General features: G+C 41.5%; 1 protein-coding gene across 1 annotated transcript in view; it reads left to right on the top strand.

Moving 5' to 3' along the window:
- Nucleotides 1-22,906: 22,906 nt before the first annotated feature.
- Nucleotides 22,907-24,636, top strand: part of MSMB (microseminoprotein beta) — a 3,597-nt gene continuing 1,867 nt past the window's right edge. Inside the window, exons 1-2 of the mRNA XM_018570253.1 lie at nt 22,907-22,910; nt 23,771-23,876. Coding sequence (XP_018425755.1) covers nt 22,907-22,910; nt 23,771-23,876 — 110 coding nt within the window. The remainder of the gene's footprint in view (nt 22,911-23,770; nt 23,877-24,636) is intronic.

Below are 24,636 nucleotides of genomic sequence, written 5' to 3'. Positions count from 1 at the left end.
TAACAGATAACGAATACTGCACAAATCCTCAAAAGCATTAACAATGTTACCACTTGTTACATTTAAATCATTGTTATCATCACATTCATTTTCAATGTAATAATGTTTCTTAACCTCTTGCCGTCCGCCCGTAGTAAAAAAACGGACGGACGGCACTGCTGCATCTGCGGGTTGCCGTCTCCAGACGGCAATTTTTTTCTGCTCGCGCGCGCCCCCTAGCGGGCACGCACGGGCAGAAAAGACCCGACGATTAAACACACCCGTTACCGGGTGTTTCACATTGGTGAATAAATACCACCAAAAGAAAGCTCTATCTGTCCCCAAAAAAGGGTATAAAATTCATTTCAGTACAGCGCTGCATGACGGAATAAATGTCAGTTAAAGTACCGCAGCGCTGAATACTGAAAAATGGCCTGGATGGGAAGGGGGTTTAACACCGCGGATGTCAACTGGTTAAGAAGCTGCATTTTGACAGCCAGGCCTACTGTGTAATACAAAGCAACTACCAGCTGGTAATTGCCAATAATTGCTGGTGGGGGAAATTGCAGGAGGGAGGAGCGGGACATTAGAAATGCGTACTAAAACATTGTTGACTTTGTTTAGGACATATCTTTTACCTTCTACAACCTAAAGTAGATATAAACATTTGTTATATACAGCCAGCAGGTGGAGCTCCAGTGTCTTTTTATTTATTTATCAGTATATCTTCAACTGCTTTGCTGAAAACCTGCTGTTCCAGAGTTTAAGGCCTCATTCAGACAGGGCATACATGTCCGGGTGGCATGCACGCATTGCACGCCCATAAACAGGCCGATACTGGGAGGGCCAAGCATCGGCCTATTAACAGGTGTTACCCCATCTGAATGAGGGTAAGAAGTTCACTAGTCTGGCCACCCGGCCCCCCTATTTTGTATGTCTAGGTACATACTTTCAGTTAGACAGAGACTTTCTCAAAGCAAACAGCTTCTGCTGTGTTCTTTCCTTGGAGGATAATGTGAATCCGGCATCACAAGTGCACTCTGTATAAAATGTTCTTTAAAATATATACTTTTTTATAAATAGTTAAAGCCATACAAGAAAAATAAACTAACTCAAATCCATAGTAGTTCTCCTTTATTTTTTAACTACTTTCAGCCCGCAATCCGTCTATAGGCGGCAGCCCGCAGAAGTGGTTAAAACAAGAACACGGCTGCTGCAACAGCCGTGTTCATGGTATTGTTTTTAACAGCCAGCGATGGCTGTTAATGTACAAGTGATCCAGCACCTATACAGCTGCCGGATCATTTGTACCAGGCGCCGCTGTCCCCTCCCACCCCATTTGTACCAAGCTGCCATCGGCTTCCCCGGGTTCAGATGTCCCCGTGCGGCACTCGGGGCTGGCACGGCGGGTCTCCCCGCAATGATGGAAGAGAGATTCAGCGGCTTCTAGCCGATGATCTCTCCTCCGATCACTGGACCCGGAAGTGAACTGTATTACCTCACTTCTGGTTTCACGATTTACAGTCCCTGGCTCTTAGAGCCAGGAGAAGAAGCTGGGGAAGCAGATCTCTGCTTCCTCAGCTTCTTTGGGGTCCCTAGGTGACATTAGTCTCCATAAAGGGGACTATGGATGTCTCCATAAAGGGGACCTGTCACACCCTATCTGCTATTACATGGGGTGCTTGTTAGCCCCCATGTGATAGCAATAGGGTTAGTGTTAAAAAAAAAACCCGCGTCGGTGTGCCCATGCGCGAAAACGACAATTGCGCTACACATGTTACATATAGCCGCGAACGTCGGAGTGAGAGCAATAATTCTAGCACTGTCAATCACTGTTAGCACTGAACTGATGAGCGGTAAAAGTGTTTAAATAGTTCCCTATGGGAAATTTGGGGTATTCTCAGGCGAACGCAATTTTAAGGCTGGACATGTTTGGTGTCTATTTACCCGGCTTGATCCAGTCTTTCCTATTTTACCCAAAAAAATTGGGTATTATATTATGTTTCTTTGCACTAAATTTTAATTTAGTTTATTTTCTCCTAAAAATACTGGTTTGATAAACATTTGCGCAAATACTGTGCGACAAAAAAAATTGCAACAGGGCCTCTGCTTTCAGAAAATATATACATTGTTTGGGGGTCTGGAGCTGTTTTCTAGCCAAAAATGTATATTTTATCATGTGTGCGCAAATAGTAAGAAATTGCTCTGGACAGCAAGTGGTTAAACTGTTTACACTATTTTTACGCCTTGACTTTTTCGCTATAAAAAAACTGACTACATTTTTCTTTTTATATAGAGCTTGTGTACCTGTTGGCTATGACACAGCGAACTGTGAGCTTACTTTTGACAAGGAAACATGTACCTCCAAGCTGACTCCAAAAAAGGGCCGCAAAGGGAAATGTATAGTAAAGAACATGGTGTGCTAGACAAAGGCTATATCATTCTTCTCCAGATCTATATCAATAAGAGATGTCAAAGGAAAATAAGCAATGACAATGTTTCCATAAAACAAAGCAAAAATAAATGTATAGCTGCATTATAAACGTGTGCTTCATGACCTATGAGCTTGCTCTTTGACTGTTGAACACATACTACCAAACTGTACACAGCGCCTATCTGTAATGGTTCTATCAGTGCCTCCAGTAAAGACTTTACAATTCCTGCAATCTGTTGTCATTGTTTTCATTTCTCTCTGATAATAACATGATTACAGAACTACAAAAGCCAAAAAATCTCCTAGTATATAAATCGCTACTAAAGTGCTGCTGAAGATGTGCTGTGATTGTTAGGAGATTCATCTCTTAAAGGAGAACTATGGGGTCAGGGCTTTTCCCCATAGTTCTCCTAAGGGTAACGGGAGGACACAAACTAGCATCCTCCCGTCACCCAAAGCTCAGACGCAGGGGCGGACAGACCATTCGGGCACACGCCGAGGGCCCGCGGCCGGAAGGGGGCCCGTCACCCGTCCCTCCCCTCCAGGTCTCTTTTCCCCTACTTCCAGCCCCACAGCATGTGTCCGTGCACAGCAGACCCTGCCGTCGGTTTACACAGCCTCATCTGACAGCCACAGCTGCAGACGAGTGTGATGATCTCTGTGCACGGATGTCTCCTACAGTTGCGTGAGGTGAAAGGGGGGAGGGGGGCAGAGGGGTGCTGTGCAGTAAAGTGAAAGTGAGATTCGTCCCGGCTTCTTTCTCACAGCAGCCGACCGAGTCTCTGCCTGTATACAGTGCCCTGGATAGCTAATACCCTCTTTCCCCGAAAATAGGACCTACCCCTAAAGTAAGACCTAGCACTATTTTTCAAGATTCCTGTAATATATGACCTACCCCGAAAATAAGACCTAGTTTGGTGGTAGCATGTGAGGGGGAACTTGCAGGCGAGATGGTATTAACTTGAGATTTTGTACATTTTGTTGCCAAAAAAAAAAAAAAAAAGACATCCACTAAAAATAAGACCTAGTGTGTTTTTTTGGGGCAAAAAAAATATTAGACAGTGTCTTATTTTCGGGGAAACACGGTATGTTGCGCTAGGTTGTCATAATAGACTGAAAATAAACATAGAAGCACCTGCTATTGCCTGTGGTACGTGAATCAATTAGTGATGAATAGTTATAAATAAAGTGAGTCAATACAAAAATGTGCATTCAATTATTCCATAAAATGCCTGTCTGTGATCCTACATACATTTGCTGTGAGTGGGTACTCAAATCAGTGCCGTATATGTGACAGTATCAACAATCATGATCCGGAGTGTACATATATTGGCTGAGTCTGTAAATAAAATTCTTCTACAACACTTAATATATGCACCCATGCAAGGTAAAGATAGCAAGAGGGTCACTCCCAAGTGACTGTAATCAAGTCCCAAATCGTTTGGTCCGAGCAGTCCTCTACTGCACCCCCGACAATTAATGCTGTAGCATGGGGGCTATGATTACTTTCCTGTTGTTGGGTAAATTCAAAGAAAGTTTTATTCTTTGGAACGATCCCTGTTGGTTAGAGTGAACCGTCCATCTCCAACGCTGGTTTACAGATAGCTGGGTCGGACGCCACTCTCTCCTTCCCCTCCGGTTAACTCTTCCTCTCCCGTATGTTTAGCGATAAACGCCCACCGGTAATTTTAAGCGAACACATACCATTGCTCGCTCACTTCTCGATCTATCCCTGCAGAGAACCGTGACTGTCACTCACGGCTTCCTGCAGGGATTCCCCCTCCCCTGTCCGATCCTCCAGGGCTGACTGGCAGAACGGACGGGGGAGGGGGCGGGTACAGTTGGCTCTGCCTCTAGATAGGCAGAGCCAGCTGTCAATCCCGCAGCTGGGTGGATCTCAACAGAATCTGTCCCGACTGCGGCGTCTCCGTTTGAGCAGGGGCGGACTGACAAAACATTATTATTATTAATACATAGTATTTATATAGCACCAACAGTTTGCGCAGCGCTTTACAATATAAGGAAGACATTACAGTTACAATACAATTCAAGACAAGATGGTAAGGAGGGCCCTGCCCCTGAGGGCTTACAATCTGAAAGAGGAGGGGGAAATTATACATCATGAGGTAGCTGTGGTAGCTGTGGGAATGAATTATGTGAGAATGTGAAGGTTCAGTTAGGTTGAGGTGGGATAGGCTTCCCTGAAGAGATGAGTCTTTAGGGAACGCCTAAAGGCAGTCAAGGTGGGAGATAGACGGACAGGTTGGGTTAAGAAGTTCCAGGGGATGGGAGAGACTCTAGAGAAGTCCTGGAGGCGAGTATGGGAGGAGTGGACAAGGGAACTGGAAAGCAGGAGGTCAATGGATGAGTGGAGGGGACGTTTAGGGTGATAATTTGAGACAAGGTTTGAGATATATCCTGGGGGCAGAGTTGTGGATGGCTTTATAGGTGACTGTTAATATTTTGAATTTTATCCTCTGGGCGAGTGGAAGCCAGTAGAGGGATTGGCAGAGGGGGGATGCAGACACTGAGCGGTTGGTAAGGTGAATGAGTCTGGCAGCTGCATTCAAAACATGGGGCCCCCGGGCAATACGAGATTATACGGCCCCTTTTGCTCTGCCCATATACAGGCCATGTGCACATGTATACATCATCACTGCACATGTACATTACCACAATAAATAGAAATCACTTAAAAAGGTGAATATGGACTTTAAACTAAAACAAACATGATTGGCTCTCTAAAAAATAAAGCGCCCATGCACAAAGCCAAATGGTATACCAAAATGCCCTGTATTCTATGTTGTTGTAAGAAAGAAGGCAGGTTATGTACTGGTACGTACCATGGACAGTTTCATTGTCACAGGTCGGCTAGAACTATGAGGCTGAGTGATTTTCACTCGCCTCATAGTTCTCCTTTAAAGTGTATCTTGAGAAGTGTCATTTAAAATCTAATTTAAGACAATTCTTTAGTTATGGATAGAGACAGAAAGAGTTTAAATATCTGACATGTTTTTATTTCTTTTTTTGAACCTATTTGAGAAAATGTTCCATTACTTCCTCCACACCTGTAAAACAATAGTGGACAGGAAGGCACAGGCAACAATAAAAACAGTGTCAGAAGTTCTAATCCTTCCCCTCATTACTAAAATTGTAGTTTCTGCACTCCAATAGCTTATTTAGAGTGGAAAGGGGACACTAGGGGTCTTTTGGTACCTGTCACTACTAATATGCTATCACATAGGGGGCTTGTAAGCTCCCCTATGTGATAGCAATTAAATAAAGTAAAAATTAATAGAAAAAAGTTTTTTTCAAAAATTGTATTAGATAAAATAAATGTAAAAATAATTTTTAAAATTGAAGTCCTCGCCCACGCAAGCCCACGTGCATTAACTCAAACACACGTCAAGTGCGCCTACATATGAAAACAATGATCGTGCTACACATGTTGGGTATCGCCGCACACGCCAGAGTGAGGACAATCATTTTAGGGCCAATATTCATGGATATCTCTAAACTGTTGACCTGTATGGGCTTTTAAAGCGGCACATATGGACAATTTGGGGTTCCATATTATGTCGCCGTTTCACGGCCGCACGCAATTTTTTACTTAGGCATGTTGGGTATCTATTTACTCGTTGTAACCTCATCTTTTATATTTTACCAAAAACATAATTGGTATTTTAGTGTGATTTTGGGCGCTAAAATTAACTTAACCACTTGCTGACCGGGGTGTTAAAACTCCCTTTCTGCCCAGGCCATTTTTCAGTATTCAACGCTGTGGTATTTTGACTGACATTTATTCTGTCATGTAACGCTGCACTGAAATGAATTTTATAAAAAATTTTTGGGACAGTTAGAGCTTTGTTATGGTGGTATTTAATCACCACTGGTGTTTTTATTTTTTACTATATAATGAAAAAAGTACTGAAAAATTTTGAAAATAAAACCTGTTTTCCCCACATTATGTTATAAAACATTTATTATTACCCAATGTTTTGGTACATTATAAAAGCCGGTGTCACGTCAGATAAATAGACACCAAACATGTCAAGCTTTAAAATTGTGTGCACCCACAAAATTGCAAAAAAAACTACCATGCCTAAAATTGGCTATAGGCGACGCTTTAAAAGCTTTTACCGCTCATTAGTTTAGTGTTATCAGTGATTGATGGGCCGAGAATTATTGCTCTCACTCCGACATTTGCGGCGATATGTAACATGTATAGGCGCAATCGTCGTTTTTGTACGTAGGCGCACCCGACGCGTATTTACGTGTATAAGTGCCTGCGTGCGGGGGTGGGGGACTTAAAACTTTTTTGGGTGTTTTTTTTTTTAATATGAGACTTTATTTATTTATTTTACACTTAACTTGAAAAAGCCCCCAATGTGATGGCTAGAAAAAAATGACAGGTCCTATTTATGGAAAAAAACTGACAGGTCCTCTTTACGGCTGTTCGCCCACCGAGCACCCCACAAGGCACCGCTGCACAGTGCCTTGTGAGCCCTAATTGGCTAAAGCCTTGCACCTGACCACAGTTCAGGTGCAAGACTTTGCCCAATCAGGGCACAGTACTCTATAAGAGCCATAATTGGGAAAAGTGATGACTTTGCCCAATTATGGCTCAGCTGTCAGATGCTGGCCCAATTTTTTATATTTTGCTGGCATCTGTCAAAATGCCATTCTGTGGCGGGGGTTCGTCGCGAGCAGAAGCGCTGGCGAGCGTCTGGTTATTTGTTCTTGTTTTATTTTTTATTTTGTCGAGTCGTTGTCGTGGACAACGATGGACATCGTGATTGACCCTGGATTACGTCGGCGGATCAATTTTCTTCGTTGTTTTTTTTTTTTAATAATACCAAAAACTTGTCTTGTTTTTTTTTTTGTGCTCGTATCAGGGGCCTGGTTTGGAATTCTGGAAGGGACCCCACATCTTTTTTTCCCCTATTTTTGGGGGTGGGATTGTTCCTTAAAATTCCTACCAGACCTTAAGGACCTGGTATAACTTTGAGACTTTTTTTTTTCTTTTAAATGGGGTCCCCCCTAACATTCCTACCAAACCTGGGAGGGGGAACCAAATGCTTTTTTTTTTTCTTTAGAAATGTCATTTTTGCTACAGCAGGTTCTATACATCATACAGATGTACCACTTTACAGGCAGTTTAGGGGACCCCCCCAGGCACGATATTGAAAGGAATTTTTCATTTTTATTGTTTCCCTTTAAGTGATGTTAAAATCACTGCTCCTGTTAACACTGTATTTTTAAAAAGTGTTTTATTCATTGATTCATGTCCCCCAGGGCAGTTCCCAAATTCCCAATCCCTTTTTATGGCCAATAACTTGCATATAAGCCTTCAAAATGGGGACAATTGATTTTCAAAGTTCTACCCCCATAGACTTACATTGAGTTTGAGTTCGAATTCGATCTTTTTAAATGTTCTACAGTTTGAATTTGAACCGAACAGGGGGGTGATCGGCCCATCACTAATCACCTCCACCCCTTTCTGAAGAAGCGCAAGAGGAGTGCAAAATGCGTTAAAGTCAAGGCCACCCCATCTATCGATTATATATTATATGAGCTGTAATATCAATTATTGTATTACATGATTGTAAGAATTATTTCATGTATGACTATTTTGATGCAAGGGTGGCATTGGAAGGTAGTCAAGCAACAACAAGGACTAAGATATGCACATTTTTGAGTGATATCCCAAAGGGTTTTTATTTTTTGTTTGTTTTTGTTTTTAACCAAAGTATGTTAATAAACTTTATTGGTTTTTAAACAAGTTGTGTATTTCTGGCTGTGTCATTGGCACCTAGAAAAAACAATATAGTAGGTATTAGTTATTTATTCTGGAACTAGGGGTGTGGTGCCTATCTACCCAGAGGCATTATTAGCACTGTTTTGTTTTTTTTTATCACAAAAACAATTGCCCTGTTTTATAAAAAAAAAATGTTTTTACTCTTTTATTTAAAAAAAAATTAGAGTAAGTTTAAAGCACCTTTTTTTTAAATATAATCTTTATTTATGCATCATTTTGAAATTGAAAAAATAATGGCGGTGAATGAATAACATCGAAGAAAGGTAAATAAAGGGCAGAAATTACAAGCTGGATACATAGTATTGACACAGTACATTTTACGTAGAACACAGAGGAACATAAACAGGTGAACACCATCTCTCGTAAACAGCAGCTCAGGTAGCAAAGTCCAAACAACACAAATGATATAAATGAACCAGGATCCAATTCCCTGTGTAGCAGAGGCAGGGAAAGAAAGAAAGAAAGAAAGAAAGAAAGAAAGAAAGAAAGAAAGAAAGAAAGAAAGAAAGAAAGAAAGAAAGAAAGAAAGAAAGAAAGAAAGAAAGAAAAAAGAAAGAAAAAAAAAGGGGTTATGGGAGAGATTGGGAAAGGAAGTTGAGCTAGAGATAAGAATAAATATGTAAAACTAACAAGGGAAACAACAACCACATCAACTAAACCAGAGCATAACATGCTATAAATAGGGACAAAAAACGATTCATTTAGAGCACCTTTTAATCTCTTCATTGTCTTCTATTCCAGATAGTATTGCTTGTGACTAATTCTTGCTTGAAAATGCTTAGAAATACCTTTTTCTCTTTGTGAAAATGCCGCTTTTTGCCTTCCTCCTCTAGTGCTCTGTACTAGCCTAGCTGAGTATTAGTAACAACCACATCCTTCAGTACCTATTTTCTCATATATACTCAGACTTGTATTACAGATAAAGATGGGGTGTGTTAGACCAGGCCTGGTATTCTTAAAGAGCCGGTCTACCCAAATCTGATTATTCATTTTTTGTTTCATGCTGAGAGGTTAAAATACCAGACAGTTTCTTCAGGGACCTGTCAAGGACACCATTAGTGAGATATCTGCATTCACATTGGATTGCACTTTAACACGTGGTACTTTAGGGCAGTCCAATAATTTGACTGGGTTGCTCAACACACCGCAACAGATCAAGAATTCTGCACACAGCATGTTTGGGAGTGCTCTGCATTGCATGTTAGTGTGTTAATGTACTTGTTGCACATCTGTTGGCAAGGTGCGTTGAGGTGCACTTCAGAATGAATAGCACCATATCGCACAAGCACGTGTAATATGTGTTGCTGCTCATTACAGCAACACATTGGTGGGAATGGGCCCTTATATATTGTGTTAGTTCAGATTTCCCTGAATACTCTTCCCTTCCTTTTCTACATATATAGTTACTTAGTTACATATTACGTGTAATATGTGTTGCTGCTCATTACAGCAACACATTGGTGGGAATGGGCCCTTATATGAGTGTTAGTTCAGATTTCCCTGATTACTCTTCCCTTCCTTTTCTACATATATAGTTACTTAGTTTAGTAGGCTCTATTGAACATGTGTTTTCTTTTGGGGTTCTTTCTTCTTGTTTATGGTTTGTTTATGTCACTTATGTTTGTGTTTTTTAATCATTTTCTTTATTTTGTATTAGGCTGGAGTTGATCATCCCTTTGCTGTGGTCATAAGTATGCTGACAACAACACTTTGTAAGATAGATTATAGCAACAGTTGATTGGAAAAATAACAATGACATTCCTTAATGATATTTATCTTTGTGAATTCAATTTTTTTAGGAGAGGATTAAAATGGTACGAGGAATGGAGTTAACATGAACCATCCCTATGGATAAGGCTCGGGTCTACCATGGGTTTGAGATGAATCCTGTGTGTATGAGGTTCTCGGTCCTGGAGGGCTAATGTTGGAATTTGCCCACCCAAATTTTTGGTAACCATAAAACATTACAAGGACCATGAAATTACATCAGCTGGCTTAAATGGGTGAGTAATGGGAGTTTTGTTAGGTGCCAGCCCCCTCATCATAAAAGTGGGTGGGGGGCACAAAGCATCCAGAGTGTCAGTGTATTGGAAGTTGTGGCTTTAAGGAAAGGATAATGACATCTAACAAACTGCGTAGGGAAAGATTAGGATCTGATTGCTAGCTCTTTAGGCAACCAGCTCCCTTTTTTTTGTTATTATTGTAAGCTTATTTGTTTTTATTTTGTGGTTATTCAGTGTCACACATCGGCAACCCGCCAATGCAGCAGTGCCGTCCGTCCGTTTTTTTACAACGGGCGGACGGCAAGTGGTTAATGAATACAGGCTTTGTATTCATTAATACAAAGCCTGTCGTGATTGGCTCAGCACGGTATACTGTATGTAGCCGAAGCTACATACAGTATACCGTATCCTTCCGTATGCACCCAGCGTATAAGACGACCCCCGATTTTCGAGGGATGTTTTAAGGTCTCAAAACCCGTCTTATACGCCCGCAAATACGGTAATAGTAAAAATAATTCATCAGGAATGGTGACACTACCAAACTGTTTTTGTTTCTATGCATCCAAGGGAAGTATGGGATGATGCTCACATTCACAATAAACAAATGTTTAGTGTAAGGTCCTTACATGCCATGCCACATGGCCTTGTCCTCAGGGTTGTGGGCAAACATGCTCTGAATGCGTGCGTGTGATGGAGTTCGTGCACACAGACATGAGCAGAAATGTATTTATTTATTACAGGTATACAGTATACAATGGCAGACCTAAGTTGCACTACTAATACCAGCAGCACTTTATACAGCATGTCCATCAGTTGGGCTACAAATAATAATCAATTTAGTGAATGATTTACCTTCATTTCTTCTGGCTGGTCTTTCACTATTTCCTGGTTGGGGAGGCTGAAGAAAAACACCCCAGTGTCTGTGGGAGACAGCACGCCTGTGTGCTCAGGCGGCTGCTTGCTTGGTCCTCAGGGCCAAGGCCCCAGCGCTGCCCCATGATGTGCCTGCCGGCTGGTGGGCCCTCCATCTCTGCGCTTGGAGTGTCGGATGATTCGACACTCCCAGTGCAGATTTGGGGGGGCCCGCCAGCTGCCAGATACCAATCCGATGGTATCCAGTATTTTTCATTGTTTTGCACATTTGTCACACTTTAATGTTTCAGATCATCAAACAAATTAACATTTTAGTCAAAGATAACACAAGTAAACACAACATGCAGTTTTTAAAGGAACAAAATCCAAACCCACATGGCCCTGTGTGAAAAAAGTATTTGCCCCCTAAACCTAATAACTGGTTGGGTCACCCTTAGCAGCAAGAACTGCAATCATTTGCGATAACTTGCATTGAGTCTGTTACAGCGCTGTGCCTTCAGCCCAGTTCCTGCCATCATGATCTTTGGGTCACCTAACTCAAGTTCCGGTACAGAATCCGTGCAAGCCACTGCTTCAGCACTCATGCTTCCCTTTGTCCTCACTCCTCCAGTCACCACCTCCAGGGGAGTCAGACAAGTGGTGTAAGGATAGCCCCCTGTTCAGCTCGGTCTCCATTGAGGTACGTGACATTTAGTGAGGGATTGAATCTAGTAGAAACGACTGGTTTGTGACCAGTTTAAGTGGATGAGGGTGAAAATGAAGAACTCGAATTGTAGTACATTTCAGAGATTCATCAACTTAGGGGTCTATTCACTAAGCTGCCGTAGGCAGCCGAGTGAATGACCGACCTAAAGCGAAGTGAGCAGAACGCTGTCCGGCTATTCACTTCAGGCTGGTACGGCTGATTTCAGCCGTATATCGGCTGAAATCAGCCGTACATCAGGTGGCTTCGGGTCGGCTGAACATTATTATTATTATTACATAGTAGTTATATAGCGCCAACAGTTTGTGCAGCGCTTTACAATGTAAGGAAGACATCACAATTACAATACAATTCAAGACAAGATGGTAAGGAGGGCCCTGTCCCTGAGGGCTTAAAATCTAAAAGAGGAGGGGGAAATGATACATGAGGAGGTAGCTGGGAGGGGATGAATTATTTGAGAATGTGATGGTTCAGTGGTTAGGTTGAGGTGGGATAGGCTTCCCTGAAGAGATAAAGACAGTCAAGGTGGGAGATAGACGGACAGCTTGGGGTAATGAGTTCCAGAGGATGGCAGAGACTCGACAGAAGTCCTGGAGGCGAGTATGGGAGGAGTTGACTAGGGAGCTCGGCATGTTCGGCTGACCCGAAGTTCAGAAGGAGTTCGACTCAGCCGATCCAACATCTAGATCAGCTAAGCCGAACCTCCGGCAGGCTACTCGCTGCTGTTCGGTCTATTCTTATAGATACCGTACAGCAGTGAGTGAATAGCCGAATGCCACTGAGCGTTCCCTCTGTGGTACCGAGCAGAACAGAAAAATAGTTTAAAAAGTAGAAAAAAATAAATATAAAACAATTGTGCGGAGCTAGCAGTGACAACTGTTTTCTATTGGCCGTCAAAAAAAAGAAAAAAAAAACTCTCCTGGGCGCTCCAGGAGTCTCCCACTCCCGCCCGCCAAGGAGAGAAACACTGTCTTTTATTTCTTTTTTCTTTATTTTGACACGGAGCCGTGTCAAAATAGAAAATAAATAAATTTGGGCCGATTGGAGATCAGTGTCCCTGGTTAGCTGGTAACCTGGGACGCTGATCTCCCTGCAAGTGGCCGGAGCCAGCCATAACATCACGGCTGGCTCCGCCCAGCTGTCAGCAGCAGGCTGTTGGCCAGCCAATGGCCGGCCTCTCGGCCAGCTTCGGCTTTCAGCACGGCTCAGTCGAGCCCAAGCATATGCCTTCGGCTCGACTGAGCCGCTCGGCCGCCTTCGGGTGCAGTACGGGCTATAGTGAATAGCCCGTACAGCTCCCCTTCGGTTCTACTGAACCGAAGGGGTCCTGGTGCCGAAGCTAGCCGAAGGATTGGCCGAAGCTACGGCTAGATCCTTCGGCTGCTTCGTGAATAGACCCCCTTATTCTATGTTGTCGCTGTCACATTTTGTTCTTATTAATAATCAACTATTATATTTCTGGTCAGCCTGTTAAATAAACAAAGTGTTTTGTACAGCTGTTGTGCAATATATTTGTATTCATCCTAAACACACAAAATGAGGTTTCAGATAACCAATCCTTGGAAGTCAGTAGGAATATAAATACCAAACTGCAAAACTCATGCAAATCATTTTCAGGCACCGATTTACAGAAACAGCTAAAAATGGTGAGTGATAATTCCTCATGCAAATATCCAATGTGTATCTCCTTAAAGAGACACTAAACTCAGGAGTTACATCTTTAAAAAAAACATTCAAGTACCTTTACTATTAACAAAAATGTATATCTACTTTAGATTAGTAAGGATGCTGAGTCTGTATTTTCTTGCTATCTCATTATTTATTGGTAATACACTTTGCATGAGACCTGGACATATCAATTAACTGGATTATCCGTGATTGTTGCACTCATGCTATCTTTGTATTTGTATCTGTATCATTGTCTTTTTGACAATGTCTTCTGTTTCTACGCATTACTAATGCTGCAAGCTATAGTTGCTGCAAGTTTGTTTTTCTTGTATTCCAGCTTTTATCTTTATACATTTAAATAATTTCCAAGCCTTTATTTAGGATGGATATACACATACATGCATGCATTTCCTGTTCTTATTATTGTCTATAGTGCATAATAATAACTGTACACTGTATTTAATCCCATTTCAGAAGTATTTTGTGGCTGCTGTACTTTGTGTTGGATTCATTTTTAGTGTGTGTGATGCAGCCTGCTTTAATACGCCTCCTCAAAGGACAAAATTTGGGGTGGGCCATATAAAAGGTGAGTCATATATAAATTGTATTTGATACAAAACGTTTTGTAAAATGTTAAAAATTCTCTGTGCTTATCTTGGTGGTGCTTTTAAGGGGTAAACACACTTTTCACAAGGGTCATAATGGTTTTGATATATCAGTGTGGTCTCTAAATATTGATAAATGAATGCTGCAGATGTTGTTTTATATGTTTGCAGGATGTATTTATGAAGGTAAGCTACATCCTTTTGGCAGTAGTTGGATAACAAAGAAATGTTTTGATTGCTCCTGCGACTCTGATGGCTCAGTGCATTGCTGTATGAAGTAAGTATCATTTTAGTTTTATGTTTTCAATCCTAATTGAATTTCAAATGTGTACAAATATTATGTGATGAAAGCCAACTGTGAGGCTTGATTTCAGCATGCATAGTTCACTGTTGTGGCTAAGAAATTGGGGAATTTCTGTGCCATGAGTCTGTATGAAATCACATCATGGCATCACCAGTAAAGTTGTCCAGAGTTGTATTGGAGTGATTGAAGCCAATCACTTCTAAAGCAATCTAAATCACTTCTAAAGCAATCCAAAACCCTGCTCCTAGCTACATCTCCAACCTCACTTCAAATATCAATCTAATTGTGCTCCTCCCAAGACCTCCTGCTCTCACTCCCTTCATGGACAGCACACCCCCCCCTCCCCGGGCTTACAGACTCACCGATGACGACAAAGCAACGCCGCCCGCCGTCTGAACACCACCCCAAGCCGCCGTCTGCACACCACAACAAGCCGCATCCCATCCAGGTCTGTAACCCTTCTGCAATTAGCCCGCGGGCCGGTGCCGCCCTCAGCGAATCTGCCGCTCCAGGCAAACGCCTTCTTTGCCTCGCGGCAGATACGCCCCTGCCTCCAAGACTTCTCTAGAGTCTCTCCCATTTTCTGGAATTCCCTACACTAATCTGTATAGCTATCTTCTACTGTCTACCTTTAGGTGATCCCTGAAAACTCATCTTTTCAGGGAAACTTATTCTGTCTCTAACATCTGAACCATAACTTCCTCAAACAGCTCATCCCCACACAGCTACCACCTTTTGTATCATTTACCCCCTCCCTTTTAGATGTTAAGCTTTAATGGCAGGACCCTCCTAACCATCTTTTCTTGAATTGCATTTTAACTGTGCTGTTTCCTTTTATATTGTAAAGCACAGCTGAAACTGTTGGTGCTATGTAAATTCTATATAATAATAACAATTAAAATCCTGAGGGCAAGGGAGCACAGTCCAAGCTTCTTAAGGTAAATTCACCAAACACAGTGCAGCCTTAAATCACCCCCAAACATCCCTCCTTTCCACATCTTAACCTCACCAACAGTGTATAACCCAACCTAGTGTTACAATAGCAACCACACGTATATAAATAGACAAAATGATAACATACCATATCCTGGGTACTTTAAAAGCCTGCCTCCTGAGTGAAATACACTTAGGTGTGGTATCACATCCAAGTTTCAAACCCAAATGTGTTGTCGGGCAAGCAGGGCTAAATGTAGAGCAGGGGAGCCGTTTTGTACAAGTGATTGTGATGGTCACTTGTATGCAGCCTGCTTCTCCAGCCCCTCCCCTCCATGGTCTGACACCACACGGTTTTCAAGGTCCCCTGTTCTTCTGGGGGGATCCCATACCACGGCAAATGCCTTCAGGATGGAGAACGTCCTTTCTCCGCTCTGCTCTGTAATCAGTGACGCAGGCCGGCTGTACTCGCTGCGCTTCGTGTGTCAGCTGTTACAAGTGGAGCTGTACAGAAGATCCAGCACATGTGCTGGATCTTCTGTACTGGAGGGCAGGCTCATAAAGAGAACCTGTCATCTGAGTATGTTATCAAACAGGGGCTTGGCCTGTGTGATAACAATAAAGTTAAGTGAAAAAATGAAGAAAAAAAATGATAGAAATTAAAATACAAATTTGATCAAAAGTAAAAAAATTATAAAATAAATAAAAATTATTGATAATAATTAATTTGCACAATGCAAACCCAGAGACCCTCACAGCCCACCTGAGACTCCACACAGCTACCTGAGACTCCACACAGCCCACCTAAGACCCCCACAGTCCACCTGAGACTCCACACAGCCCTCCTGAGACTACACACCTTAAACCCCAACAGCCCATTTGAGACCCTGGGGACATCAGGCTGCCACCCTGGAGCAATGAAGAATATGTAGCTTGAGGAAGCACTGATGTGAAGCAGGGCTTCTGAAGTGAAAGAGGGGCACCCCACTTTTTTAGTGTTTTTGCATGGGTCCCCCCTTAAAACTCATACCAGACCGCCATCTCATAGTTTGTATTTTTTACTGTTTCACATTTACATTTCTTACTTTATAGAATAGGGTGCCTTGAGATTTTAAAATTTTTAAAGGATGTCATGGCTCATAAATATGGTTTGCATCCTTACACTTGTGTCTTTTTTTTTCTTACGACAATAGGCTTGGCTTACCCATGGCCTTTGACAGAAGCAGATGTGAATACACTGAAGATATGGAGACATGCACTTGGAAACTGGTTTTAAAGGAAGATCCCACCAAGGGATGTTAAGCCTTGTGGTCTACATTAATACTTCCACTATGACCAGAGCAAGAGGTTGAACAAGTGATAATGTGCAAACATACATATGTGAAATACCAATAAATGGTGACAATGTCTACTTGTCTGGCTTACTCTTGTCTATTTCTGATATAAGGTAAAGTCAATAGGTGTTACTAATACTCCTGTATAATGACAATGATTCCGTAATTGTAAATACTGCTAGAAAGGAGTGCGGAACAGGACGGAGTAAGGTATGCGGGAAATGTAAGGAATGCAATGTTATTCAGAGAGCCACACATTCCAGTTTCATATCTCTCTATCACTTGAGTCATTCCATCATTTAACTTGTTAATATGGGTTTTCTTAACTTCTTTTATTTAAACAATTCAGCCAAATCATGGAGTACTATTTATGGTTCCCATAATAGAAGGTAATTCCAGCTTGAAAAGGAAGGAAACGTCTTGAAACTTCTCTGTGCAGAAGAAACAGTAATTTCTGACTCTATGCGGCACTCATAAAAAAAAGGAGCAAACTAAAGTGTATCTAAACTTAAGGACAAACATTGCAGCTTACTAGCTGTTAGATATGGGGGCTGCATGAGTTTTCTTTTTTCAGGTTTTTTTTACCTGGCGATCCTGCCAGTAAACACACTTTCTGTCCTAAGGTGACAACACTTAATGCACTGTTTCTATGCAGGAGCAATGCTGTCACCTTATAACAGGCGGATTGTTAAAGGAGAACTATGAGATGAGTGATTTCCACTCACCTCATAGTTCTAGCCGACCTGTGACAATGAGACTGTCACAGGTCGGCTCAGAAGATCAGGAGGTGAGCGAACACATACCGGGTTCGCTCACCTCTCAATCCTGTCACGGCTCTCTGCCGTGACAGGGGGAGGGACTGGATTCCCCTCTCCCGCTCCGATCTGCCAGCGCTGACTGGCGGAACGGACGGGGGAGGGGGCGGGTACAGCTGGCTCTGCCTCTAGATAGGCAGAGCCAGCTGTCACTCACGCAGCTGGGCGGATCTCGACGTCCATGTCGGCATCAGCTCCGGCGTCTCAGTAGTGGGGTGTGAACCTGCCACAGAGTGAGGCAGCCAGAAGAATATTTGGGGTGTTTATGTCTCTTCAGCCAATCACTAGGAGTTTCAAGGCTAGTGCTGCATACTGGGGAAGTGCATACATACTCAGGGATCACCATGTGCTCAGGGCAGTCCACCCTCGGCCTAGCCTGGGGGCAGGGTGTAAAAATGTGAAGAAGCTAACTAGGCCCGAAGCCTGTAAGAGGCTAGATGCGAACCCAGGTGGGGTCTGAAACAGTCTGGAGTGGAGAACCAGAAGAGCACTTTACCTGCTGGAGGAGCCAAGAAGGCCAAGATTGCATGGGCCTCAGGAACAAGTCCAGTATCTCTCCCAGAGAAGATCTCAAACACATTCTCTATCCAGTGGTGGTTCTACTACATAGTGTCAGTCTGTCATTCACGTGATTAGGTATTCTTTGCTAAGTGAATATTCACTGTGTTTCACCTCATTCACCAAGATAAGTTGAAAATTGCTTTAAAAGTGAATATGAAGTGACGAGGGTTGCAGAAGCGGAAGCAGCGTGATGAAGCACTGCTAGCTTGACTCCGCCCCCTGCCACGAGTAAGCTCGGAATACCCATTCTCAGGGTCAGAGGGCAAATAAGTGCAATACATTTGTGTGCATGCGCAACAGAGGTCCAAACAGGAAGTCACTCACACTCCAATGCAATGCCAAGTCAATCTTGTTTATTGACTAGAAATAGTGTAGCATTTTACAGCAACGTTTCCGAACCAGCACGGTTCCTTCTTCAGGCAAACGAAAAAGCTGGACTGACTGCACTGGAGTTCTTTTTGCTAAAGGGTGATGCACCTGAGTGGTGGAGTTTATTTCCCAATGCATGCGTTTCATTCTGGAACATACGTTTTTTCTTTTTGAGCAAAAAATGTGTCTACAGATCAAGGTAGTGATGGGGTTTTAAAGAGGTGTCAGACTTTCATTTTAAATTCATATAAATTTATTAACAATTTCTTAAAAATCCATAGATTACGTTAAAAACATATATGCATCATAATTTCCTCAACTCTTGCCCAATGGTCACATTTGTACATACTATACATGATTACAGTTTTCCATATGTGTTATCCATCTTAGCTTATTGTATTCTTTCCAAATTCATAATTTTCAGTAATATTTCATTAGTTTCCTTTCCAACGCGTTTTGCTAATGCGCTTCTCCAGGGAAATTGAAGCAAGAATCCATAGAGTTTATCTTCCCCTCTACTCACTCAAGGCCTGGGGGTCAATGTGAATCCATTTCCAGGATATGAGGATAATAATCCACCTTCTCTCAGAGTCAGTGCGGCAGGACCACAGGTGCACATAGAGCTGGGAATCTTGACAATCCAGTGCTAAACCACTATCCTCTCCCAGTGTCCTTCCAAAAATCGTACTGCCGTACACGTCCGCCCATCTCCTTCGGCTCTCCTTCTCCTCTCTTTACCCTGCTCTTTAGCTTTATCTTATAAAGAGCAGGGGAAGAGAGGAGAAGGAGAGCCAAAGGAGACGGGCAAAATTACATGTCAGTGGCCCTCGAATTTACATTAGTAGATAAAAATTGGGGTCTGAGGATTAAAATGTAAACTGGGGAAGGTATGGGGGAATGGGGAGAGAGAGGAAAATTAATAAGGATGTTTTTTGGGGGGAGGGTGTGAGGAGAACAACGAATGGGGTTTGTAAGGATGGGAGTGACGAAGGTATGTAGAAATTTGAAAAGGTTATAAGGGGTACTTCAGGTTTGTTTAGAATGCAATTCTTTTGTGTATTGTTCCCTTAATGATGGAGAAGAATGTGGTGGAAATTGGATGTTGTTAATTATATGTTGTTTTGAAATGACTTAATAAATGAATAAAGATGATTGAAAATGAAAAAAAAACAGTAAATATGCTCTACTCCTTCAGTAAATCAGGGTAGGGTGTCACCCATGGTAATTGTACAGTTCTGTCAGGCTGTCAGGTTGAATGAACTCACCTCAATGGAGCACCAGTAATGTTGCCTGGAAGACTGCAGTAACATAGGATTAGGTGGTGATAAATACCTGTAAGAGTTAAGCTGGCTTCACACCCATGCATTATGATAAGATATAAAAACAAATGCACATTTTATCACACTATCACAACACACAGTAATGCATAATCTGCAGTGCAGTGCCAATCATTTTGCATGCCAGCACACTCAATGCATATGTGTTGCAGTGCACCACAGATGGCAACTGTCTGTGCTTTGATGCAATGAAAAAAGTTGTTTTTGTGTGGGGTAGGGTTACAAGACAAAAGCCTTTTCCTACTAAGAAAAACATCCAAGCCCAACTACATTTTACAAAAACCTACATCAAGTCTGACAAAAGCATGTGGGGAAATGTGTTATGGTCTGATGAAACCCGGATTTAACTTTGTGCCTATGATTCCAAAAAGTACGTTTGGCGCAGAAACAACACTGTTGATCACCTAAAGAACACCATACCCACAGTAAGGGAAGGTGGTGGCAGCATTATGCTTTGGGGCTGTTTTTGTTGAGCTGGAACTGGGCCTTAATCAAGGTGGAGGGACTTATGAACAGTTCCAAATACAGTCAGTTTTGGCACAAAATCTTCAGGTCTCTGCCTAAAAGCTGATGATGAAGAGGAGTTTCACCTTTCAGCACAACAACGATCCAAAGCATATCTCCAAAATCAAGAATGGCTGCACCAGAAGAAGATCAAAGTTTTGGAATGGCCCACCAGAGCCCAGACCTGAATCCGATTGAAAATCTGTGGGGTCACCTGAGGAGGGCTGTGCACAGTAGATGCCCTCGCAATCTGACAGATTTGGAGCACTTCTACAAGGAAGAATGGGCAAAGATTCCCATGGCAAGATGTGCCATGCTGATAGATTCCTACAGCAAAAGGTGCTTCAACAAAGTATGAGTTTAGGATGTGCATATTTATTCAACCACATTATTGTAAGTTTTTTATTTTTATTTTCCCCCCCTTTAAAGATTTCAATTTGTTTTTAATTGAATTGCATAGATTATAGGTCACATTAAAGGTTGAAAAAATTCAGAAATAATTGATTTTGGTTGTCTGATTTTTTTAACATCCCAAAAACCTGGCATTTTTACAGGTGTGTGTAGACTTTTTATATTCACTGTATGTATCCAATGTGGGCAGGGATGTGTTGTTGGAAAAGCAAGGATGGAGGCACAATTTAGTCCTTACACTTGTCTGGCATGTCTCATTTGACAGCTGAAGAGTTGGCAGCAGCTTCTGTGTCTAAAGTCTTTATTCATATATAAACTGTAACAATATCTTTAGAATGTATTTTGTAATTTACAGAGGAACTCCAGGAATCAAAAAAATCAACCCTTGCAGTTGCACTACCCCTGCACGGCCCCTGATCCTTAATCTCACCTGACTGCTATACCCGTTCCCACAGCCTCTTGTACCCTCTGCTCTGGTGGTCTAAGGACCGCTTGAGCCATTTTTATCCCGTTTATAAATAATAAAGATTTTGAGATTAAACGTACCATTTTAGTGTTTGCAGAAGACACCTATCTATGCAGTGGAATAAAGTCATTACAAGATGGCTCTAACTTACAAGCACACATGAATACACTGTTTAATTGGGCAACTACGTGGCAAACGAGGTTTAATGTTGATAAATGTAAAATTATGCACTTTATACATGAAAAACATGCATGTATCATACACTCTAGGACAGTGGTTGGGAACCTCCGGCCCTCCAGCTGTGGCAAAAACTACAAATCCCATGAAGCATCTGTCTCTAGGAGTCATGCCTCTGCATGTGAGAACCTTGCAATGCCTCATATATCGCCTTGTGTCAGCAAACTCTACCCGACATACTTTTCGTCTCAAACGACTTTGTCCAGGGCTCGCATTTCAAGGGTTTTTTTTTTAATCCCGGAAGTCCAGCTTTAGTACACTGTCAGGTATTTTCCATTCTTAGACAGTTGTCACTGGAATGAATATTCCTTATTGGAAGATTTCCTCTCACTTCCTGTGACAACTGTAAAAGGTATAATTTTCCACCACTTTCTATACTGAAGACAATGGTCACCAGGACAAACCGAGAGGGGTGACTTTCCCCAGTGCAGGCACAATAAAAACCTGACATTTTTTTTTACTACTTGCTCACTCTGTCTAAAGCTAAACAAAAGCTTTGGCTTTACATAGACTTTATTTGGAAAAAGCTGAATTACTTTCCACAGTTAAGTGTTAACAAAATAGGCCATCTGGCAAAACATGTGGCTGTAACATTTCACAGGAAAATGATTGCTCAAGAATGACCATTTCCAGAGTGTAAATAAGACATCCTGGCTCCTCTATGTGTTCAGTGACTGCACAGAACACTGCAGGATGGTAAGTTCTTCACGGCTCTTGTCATTAGTTATATAATAATGGTGTTATTTCTGAGTTTATATTCTGACATTGTGACTTCTGGAACATAAAGTGATATTCTAATAGAATAATTGTCATCACATGAAGTGATTTCAGTTAGATTAATGGGAAATCTCTTTGGAACAGTAGACTATGATTCCTTTATATATTGTGGGAATTAGGCATTTACCTTGTGTACCTCCATGTTTCAACCAAGTTGGGAAGATTCTAGTCGGTTTTGAGTCTTATGAGGATATACAGAGTCTTATTGTCCACTATTGTCAGCTACCCTTCTATCGTCTATGAATATAGTCCATTTCCTCAGTAAGTCCTGTAATGTCGTTACATCTTGTGTTTTGCTCTCTTATATGTTGTTGACTTCTCTAAGTTAAGACACAGAATAAAAGATGTTTATATTTGCTGCACAAAGAATCATTTATAACTGTTATCAGGAAAAAAAAGTAGATTTTAAATTATACAGTGGTACCTCGGTTCACGAACGCTTCCGTTTACAAACTCTGCATCAGGTGACGAACACAACTGCAGCCATCTTCCCTGCTCTGACACTGCTCGTGGCTTCCTCTAGTCGAAATTGCGGTCTGATCACAGTTTGATTCGGTTTGCTACCAATTTGGTTCGCGACCAAAATCGTGGAACGAATTAAGTTCGTGAACCGAGGTACCACTGTACATGCAGTGTTCATGTTTGTTTTGACAAGAGACATTTTATATTTCAGAGACAGCTTGGGGTTGTACTGATCGGAGCCAGTATATTGGCTGTATGTAATGCAGCCTGCTTTTACCAAGCACCTAAAGGAGTGAAAATGGGTAAAGAGCCTATGGGTATGTCAGAGTCAACAGAATACACTGGACAAAACATTCTCTAAACATGTTACCATTTCTGTTTTTAGTTCTGTGTTCAACATGTATTTAAAGCTGAACCCTCGGGATAAGCAAATATTGTGTTAATACAAAAAGCATGTGCATTCTTACCTGAATCTTTGTGTGCTTTGTGTATTTTTTCAGGTCTGTGTAGGCATCCAGTGTGAAACTTTCCCTCTGTGCAAGAGCTTCCTGTAATGCAAACCGGTCACTGCTGCTCTCTTTTGTGCAGGATGACTGGTCTTCTATCCGCCCCTCCTGCAGTTTTCTCCAGGCAGCCTGTAGCGGCTAAACCTAATGGCTCCCTCCTACAGCTCTAAAATCAAGCTAAATTGGACAAGGGGAGCAGGGGGTGAATAAACATTGTAACTTTCCCTTGCCAGTCACAGAACCTCTTAACATACACATGAAAATACACTGGACTGTTTCAAAAATGGACTGCCCCTTCTATTGTCACTGTTACCTAGAGCAGGAGATTCAGTTTGGTTAAAGAAAGAATGTGGTATTCAAACCTATGTGATGGACCTGAGAGCTGGATCAGAAATATCATGTTTTCTTGTGCAATGTTCAGAATTTATATTTGTTTACATTTATATTACATTTCTGTTAGTAAGTGTGTGTGTGTGGGAAAGACTGATGAGGAACATAATCCGAATCCTTACCACAAAGCATAGGTGTGAGTGGTCAACAGTGTCCACAGGCTTGAATCTCACCAGGTGGCTCTAACATTCATGTAAAGGCAAAACTGTTTTGAAGTTCTTTGTGCGAATTGTGTGTTCAGGTTTTTGAAGCTGTTTCTAAACAATATAAATTGTCTCCAGGGTGTACTCATAAAGGAGAAACCCATAAACGTGGTACTCAGTGGAAGACTGAAAACTGTGAAGACTGTTGGTGTCAAAAAGATGGAACGATGAGATGTTGTACAGCGTAAGAGAAATATTTTTATCATTGAAATTAATTTACATTTTCTTAGCTTAGAGGTACATTAAAGAAATTTAAATTTAGAAATAAAATTCACCCATTTACATTTATACATCGTATGTATGTCAACTCCTAATACATGAGCTGATGCATTGCGTTGCCATTACATTTAAAAAATGCCCTATGCACTAATACTATGCACATGCAGTGTGGTGTATTGCTGCAATCATTTTGTGATATGTCTGATAGTTGGGACATTGAATTCAATGGGTTTCCTTAACTGAAAGCATGTTACAGGGTGGTATAGTGTTCATTCACTCTTGTGTAATAACACTGTTTACAGGTTCTCCTGTGTGATAGCAATAAAGTTAGGTTAAAAAAAATTACATTGATTTTAAAAAAAAAAATTAAAAAAGAATGTTAAAAAATAATATTAAATAATTAAATAACAAAATAAAAAGGTGATTAAAAAGTAAAAAATAAGAAAATAATTATAAACAATAATAAGATAAAAATTATAAAAAAGGTAAATTATAAAAAAGTTAAAGTAAAAAGATAAATAAAAAATCAAAAAAAATTTAATTGATTAAAAAATAAACAAATAACAATTTACAAAAATAAGAAGAAATAATTGAATAAAAAAATGAAAAGTAATAAAAATACAGAAACAGTAAAAAAAAGAAATTGAAACTAGCCCCGTCCCAAGGCCAGGTTCCACAATACGCCAATTCCCCCCCCCCCCCCCCCCCCCGCACCGCGTTGCCCA

The sequence above is a fragment of the Nanorana parkeri genome, unplaced genomic scaffold (assembly GCF_000935625.1).
Source record: "Nanorana parkeri isolate BGI_ZX_2015 unplaced genomic scaffold, ASM93562v1 scaffold1488, whole genome shotgun sequence".
Classification (NCBI taxonomy): Eukaryota; Metazoa; Chordata; class Amphibia; order Anura; family Dicroglossidae; genus Nanorana; species Nanorana parkeri.
This window is presented reverse-complemented; position numbering and strand designations above follow the sequence as displayed.